The 7036-nt window shown below is 33.0% G+C and overlaps 1 protein-coding gene across 1 annotated transcript; it reads right to left on the bottom strand.

Moving 5' to 3' along the window:
* Nucleotides 1-192: 192 nt before the first annotated feature.
* On the bottom strand, nucleotides 193-3290 carry LOC127789752 (cyclic dof factor 3-like). Its single transcript, XM_052318708.1, has 2 exons — nucleotides 2917-3290; nucleotides 193-2063 (listed from the first exon to the last, which is right to left on the bottom strand). The coding sequence occupies exons 1-2, from the start codon at nucleotides 3040-3042 to the stop codon at nucleotides 708-710; spliced, it is 1482 nt and encodes a 493-aa protein (XP_052174668.1). The 5' UTR covers nucleotides 3043-3290; the 3' UTR covers nucleotides 193-707.
* Between the last annotated feature and the right edge of the window lie 3746 nt (nucleotides 3291-7036).

The following is a 7036-nucleotide window of genomic DNA, read 5'->3' as shown; positions in this document are numbered from 1 at the left end:
TCAGCTTTAGTGTTTATGATGTTTGATCCGATGGGTTCTATGCTCCACCACCAAACGTAACGCTTTCAATCTTGGAAGTGATAAGTGAATTACTTTGTTTGTCCAACTTGGATTAACTTATAAAAACCAGAACAGAAAACAAGAAGTTCAACATAATATTCAGTTCATTTCACTCAAGACTCTAATTTCTCGCCAACCAAACAAGACCAAAGAAATCTGCATGTTCAACACATTCTGGTAATTCAGAGCTTGGGATCTTCTGGTAATTACAGAATGAAATGCAGATGGTGAGACATAGCAAACAAGAATTGATAACAAGAGAATCTGAACATGTAAACTAAAATTTAGGCAATTCCAAAATTAGATACTTTCTGCGCTTTCCTTAAACAAAACCAAAGATGCATTAATTCACAAACTCTAATCGACTGAAAACTCGCCGTCGCATCCATTTACAGTAAGCAACACAAAAACTCACTATAATCTCCATTTACAGCATTTATTGACAAGTCGAACAAATGTCAGAACAAGTCTGTAGATTGCTCTGCAATGGTTTTTTGAGTTTCCCAGACATCAAAACCAGAGAGTAGAACATGAATTCCCAAAAACATGAAGTAACAGGCCAAAATTGCATTCTCCATCCAGATAATTAGCATTCTGATGGGTGAAAAGAATGTAGAAGTTCGAGCATCACCTCCTTGAATTTCGCTTTATCTTCCTTGGAATAATGACGGGCAAGAAAGAGCTGTAGGGTTGGCATCTGATGGGTGGCCCTTGCATTCTTCAACGGATTTGAGAGGCCTGGAACTAGGAAAACCGGCTTCAATTTCTTTCTGGTTGGACTTCAAACCCAATGTGGACCACACGGAACTCCTTGAAGCACCATTCAGGTTGTCGATTCTCGGCGTCTTGGGAACCAAAACACCATTCTCGGACATCTCATTCGTCAAGTTCGCATCTCTTGCATGCTTGCCTAATGCTGGTGAGTTGCTGCACAAGCAACTGTTGTTAGGAGACAATGACCGAGAAAAAGAGCCATCAGATCCCACCAATGGTGTACCTCTGTTTCCTGCAGTCCAAACAGGCAGGCAACCCCAATATGGTGTTGGTACGAACTGCAAAGGAGTGGTTGGCGTGCAAAAGCCGGGAACTGCCATCATTGGTGTGGAGCACCATTGAATTGGATTGGCATTGCTACCATCTGTCACAGAAACCAGTTCAGAAGAGCATCGAGCTGGAAACATGGATCCTCCTTTGCTCCCAACTTGATTACAAGGTAAAACCCAAGTAGGAACAGGGTGAAACTGCAAAGGATTCGGCTGCATATGCTCATTACAGGACCCCGGTGAAGTTCCATGGTTTTTGACTTTGTCAGATGTGTGATCCTGCTGCATACTCAAAGATGTAATCAATGAAACACGTGAGGAATGCTCCTCTCTATTTTCTCTGGAAGAACCCGAGTCATTAGCACAACCTTTCTGATCTCTGATATCAAGCACAGTTGCCATGGATTCATGTAAAGGTCCTTCAGCACCAAATTTTATCACTGTTCTATTGCTTGTCAAAGGCCTCAAATTGCATGGAGATTCATCGGAGGAGAAAAGTTGTTGATTGGCAGAGTCAGAAATATCAATCCTGGATGATGATTCAGGGGAGACTAGTATCTGACGGTATTGAGAGGCTAATTGCTTGTTCTTTCGCCTTCCAGCACCCACAGGAACATTTCTCATCGTTCCACCAGCCGTCCAATATCTTTGGCATTTCTTACAGAAGTGCCTAGGTTGGTTGACATTGTAGTTATTGAAGTAGCAGAACTTAGTGTCTAAACTGTTACACCGGGGACACGGAAGGATCTTGTCGGGCTTCTTGAAAACCTTGTCTTGGTCTACACTACTTATCTCAGTTGGGTCATCCTTTGGCATAAGAATTACCCGATTTCTATCCCTACCACCAGTTGCTCGCTTCTCCTCCTCGCCATTCATTGTAACGGAATTCTTGTTGTTCCTTTCAGACTGTTTCAAATTAACATCCTCGGCTTCTGTGGTTTTTGCTTCATTACACGCATCCTAAATTTCAAAATGAAAAAATCCTCAGTGTTTAGGTGAATTCTTTACCAAGCACAAACATCAGCCAATTCACCATTGTCTGAAACAAGTGTTTCTTCTTTCCCACACTCCCCCAACCACAGAAGAGAAGAGAACAAAATAGTTTTCCTTTGTCATCACTAATGAACTTAACCAGAAAATTCACAATTGACAGACCTAAAATGATTCTCTATTATCTCGAATAAAGAGAAAATCATTAATTTCATTTCAATCGGATAAAAACTATTTGATTGACAATAAGATTTCAGTTTATTCAACTCTATCTAACTTGAAAAAAAGTAACAAAATAAAATCAAATATCAAGTTCTAGTAGGCTAGTCTGGCAAAAGATCTAGAAACCAATAGAACATCAAATAAGAAATTAACAATACCATAACTAGAGAAGAGCTTATCAATAAAGAAACATTAACTTTCAAAACAATAATGTCATTTCCAATTTGTGAACAAAATCAAACCAAAAGATAAGAAGAATTCCATTCAATTCTCAGCCCTTTCAACATGGTACAGATGAGAAGCGAAACAAAGCATTATAAAAAAATTAGTGAACCTGATATCTCCAAAACAAAAATTGGACAGAAATTGATTTGAAGGAGCAAATCTCGTCTTTCTTCTTATTGCGATAACCTATCTAAGGAAACATAAATGGAATAGACCACCAAATTAAACAACCGAAACGAAGAATAAGAAAATAGAATCCGTTCAACCTCTGCTTGGTTGCCGAGAAACCACGAGAAAACAAGGGCAACATTGATATATATCAACCGGAAATCGAGAGTAAAAACGTAAGTCCATACGCGTGGCTAGAAAGGCCTACCACAAGTCGGGATTTCGCCGGCGGCAGGCAACCCACATCGGAGCCGCGAGATTCCCGGAGTGGAATCGTCATGCCGAATAGCTTCATGGCCGGATCCTTGGTCTCCGACGTTGCTCCGCCGTTCATTTTTGTGAAGAACGTACACCCAGAAAGCTTAATTAATACTCATAAAACCGACAAAACCCCTCTCCATAAGCATCCTTAGAATTCAAAAATGAAAGAAGGGAAAAGAGGAAAGAAGCTTTATGACTCAAAGCCCGAAAGAAACCATAAAGTGTCCAAATAAGCTCACGCAGAGGGGGGCCTTTTGAATGCTAGAAAAAGAAGGTACTTTTTAGGCCCCGTTTGGATTTGCTTTCCGAAATGGAAAATAATCTGAAAATTACTCGACCATATCAACAAAAAAGAAAAAAGAAAATTGCGACTGATAAAGGGTTGTATCAAAAAGTTACAATCTTTAAACCAACCCACTTGCAAGCATTCTGGTATAATAAAGATGTTATTTTTATGATAACAATTTCTTCTTTCCAGCATAAATTAATAATTTTGAAGAAAGCAAACGAATGGGTTCATTGAATTGAATTGAATCGAATCCTTTTTCTGCGCTGTTTGGGGCTGGGAATAGGGAGTGACGTGGAATGCCAGGTGGCAGCCACGCCAGATAGAAGGGAATGGTGGCCGTGAGTTCTCGCGGCACTGGATGATGATGTCAGACGACAGAAAAGGTCAAGGTGGGGGCCACCTGAAAAGAAGAGAAAAAGGGCCATCTCTCTCTGAAAAGACAGAGATGGAAAATGTTTCGGAAATAGTGATTTTTTAAAATTTAATAGTACAGTTAAATTTTAATATTTAATATTATTAAATTAGTTTAAAGATGATACATAATTATCACCTCATTAAGTTTATAAAATTATTTAATTTCTTCAAATAAAAAAAATACTATTTAAACATTCAAATTTAATACTTTAAATAATAAAATATTAAATGTAAATAATATTTTTTGGGGGGAATAAAGATGAGATTGAGAGGAGGGGGTTCGCTTTTTATGTCGCCTTCAATGTCTTTGTCCCGAATTGGGCCCCACCTGGAAACAATTGAAGGCTGCTCCTCCGCCATTGTCTTTTGATCACTGAATTTCCATCCCTGCCCCCGCTCTAATTCTCTAATTCTAGTTACGTCCCTGCCCAACTTATTTCTTTAGAAATATTTAACAATCCATAAATTTAAATATATTAAACTCTATTTTTATTTTTGACTTAAAAATAAAAAAATATTAAACCGTAAAAGAGTAGAGTGGAAATAAAAAAAAGAATATGAGAGACAAGGACAGAGTTTGGAGGACGAGGGTGTCAAATGGTAGATTTGGACTACGTAGAATGTATTTTTTAAGTTAAACCATAATCAAATTATTATTTATGTACTTAAAATTTTTCAAATCATAGTTCTAAGACACAGGTCAAATGATTGAATTACGATAAGTTGAGATTCGCACTAGTAGATCGTGGATTCAATTCCTTATCTTACACAATTAAACAAAATTTTTACCTACGATTTAATTTTTTTGTCCAAATCAATGGCAAGAGCGACAAAAAATCACGTAATGATGATAATTCTAAAATTATCCGAACCATAGCTCCGTGACTTGAGCGGTTTAAATATAAGAATTAATTGTTAATATATATGAAAAAATTAAAACAATTAAAAACTATTCAATAATATAAGTTACTTCGATTCTTAAAAGTATTGGATCATTAATAGTTATTATTTGTAAAAAAAAAAAATTGTGTATATTTATAATATTATATTGTGCTTTCGTTACTTTACTTAAAAATTAATTAAAATTCATAATTTTAAAATTAAATATAAAATTTAAACCATAAAAAGCTTAAATTTGTTGGAAGAGTCGGTTGGTTTGGTGGTGTACTAGGCTACGAGCACAAAACTCTAATCAAACCGCTTGGAAAAGTTTTTAAAATTATTAAATCATAATTGATCATTTCTTTTAATTTGTAAAATAAGAGTTTGGCAATTTAGTTGGGTTGGTTTGAATTTTTTGTTGCACACCACTAGTGGAGAAAGAAAATATGTTAAAATAGAGATAAAATTATTATTTTAGTTGGTTTGTTAAAAACAAAGAGAGATTTATATTATAGGGTTTTGTTATGTTGTTCATTGCCGAATAACATAGCATTTGTCGGACAGTGAAGGGATGCGGCCCCATGCACGTGGGGCCATGTGCAGAGCAAACCCCACATGCATGGGGGCCGCATCCCTTCATTGTCGGGCAAATGTTATGTTGCCTGACAATGAGCAACATAACATTGCCCTTATACTATATAGGAATGATGTATGCCTTGTAACAAAATTTCAAGAATATTAAGAAAAATTCATTCTTTTTTAAGAGAATAATTAATAATTAATCAAAAATAAATGCACACAATCATTTTTTCGAAAAAAAAAATTTTTTAACCATTCAAAGAAACTAATTACACTCTATAATTATTCAAATAAACTAATTACACTCTATATTCATTTTATTTTTAAGAAAAATACTTAAACTGAAATTGTGACACGTCAAAATTGACTAAGTTAAAACTTAAATAAAATAGCAGATTTACAAAATTAGTTGGCAGGATCAAAACTGGTAAAATGATTATAGAGTATAATTAATTTATTTAAGTGGATGAAAACAATTTCTTTTTCAGAAAAGTGACTAAAAATGATTTTTTTTTTTTTTTGGTAAGCTTTTGCGAGTTCCACTTTTTCTAATTCAGTGTTGACTATACTACTAGTGATGGTAATCGGACATTATCTACCAAATGTTCCAAAAGAGTGAAAACCTGGCCCAAATGTCACCCATTTGGCCCACCAATTCTGGGCCACTAAGCTTGTTGAGTCCAATTAACACCTTTTCTAAATCCACCCATTGATTTCCATTTACTATTTTGGGAGTATACATTTAATAACTTTAATTTATATATATATATATATATATGATTCAGCTCGAATGAATATATATTTTATTAAATAAAACAAAAATATAATAAATAAGATTATGATATAAATTTTAAAATAAAAGATTTAATTGATTTAAAAATATATTAAGTAACGTTAATTATTTTATCAGTAAAAAAATTTATATATAAATATTAACACAAATTTACGATGAAAGTAAAATAATATTTAAAATATTTAAGTTAAACATAAAAAATTAAACAATAAATATTTATATATTAAGAAAATAATAGATGATATTGAAATAGTAAACACCAATTCCTTTCAAATATCTCAAATTATTAATATTTATTTTTAATATTTAAAAATAAAATAAAATAAAAATTTTAAAAGAATCTAACTGGATCGAATCATGGAATCAATTAGGATTGATCTTGTAGATTTTTAGCCTAAACTAAACATGTTTTTTAATTAGGGTGCGTTTGATTGTAATTGTAAAATTTGAGTGAAAAAAAAATGAATTCTAAAAAATTGAATTGCAGAGAAAATGAATTCTTAAAAATTAGAAATTTAGCCTGTTTGATTGGTATAATTTTTTATCTAAAAAATGATATTATTTTTCATCTTTTGGTGTTTGATTGGTAATATTTATCATAGAATTTGATCATTTTTCATGGAATTCAATGATAAAAATGTATTGAAAAATATTAAATTTTACAAAAAAATTAAAATAATAATATATTTTAAATTAATTAAATTATTTTCTCAAAAAAAATAAAACTACAAAATTATTTTTTTTGTTTTCCAAAGAAATAATTTATATAGAATATTTTTCTTTTTTCTTTTTATATATTTATATTTATTAATTATTAAAAATATTAAATATAAATAGTTTATAAACCCTCTCCACCCGCCTGCCCTTCTCCCTCATCCCCTAGCCACCCACCCCCTATTTTCAATTGCCTAAAAAATTTTATCGATCTTCTCTTTTCAAGAAATTTGATTTTCATGATTTAAAAGAAAATGATCTCACATGACCATTACAAAGAAAATTATTTCTCGGTAAAAAATGGCTGTCAAACAATACACAAGTAGAAAATTGAATGAAAAAATTTACCTTTTCCATGAAAAAAATTAACTATCAAACACGCTCTTAGTTATGGAT

Source organism: Diospyros lotus, chromosome 14, assembly GCF_014633365.1.
Source record: "Diospyros lotus cultivar Yz01 chromosome 14, ASM1463336v1, whole genome shotgun sequence".
In the NCBI taxonomy this organism is placed as follows: Eukaryota; Viridiplantae; Streptophyta; class Magnoliopsida; order Ericales; family Ebenaceae; genus Diospyros; species Diospyros lotus.
The sequence above is the reverse complement of the archived record's forward strand: the minus strand, read 5'-3'. Positions and strand labels throughout refer to the sequence as shown.

Excerpts from the sequence above, each read along its gene's own strand:
- LOC127789752 (XM_052318708.1), bottom strand. The coding sequence starts at position 3,042 with ATGAACGGCGGAGCAACGTCGGAGACCAAGGATCCGGCCATGAAGCTA. Across the intron at positions 2,064-2,916 it reads CGGCGAAATCCCGACTTGTG|GATGCGTGTAATGAAGCAAA; the intron begins GTAGGCCTTTCT and ends TTTGAAATTTAG.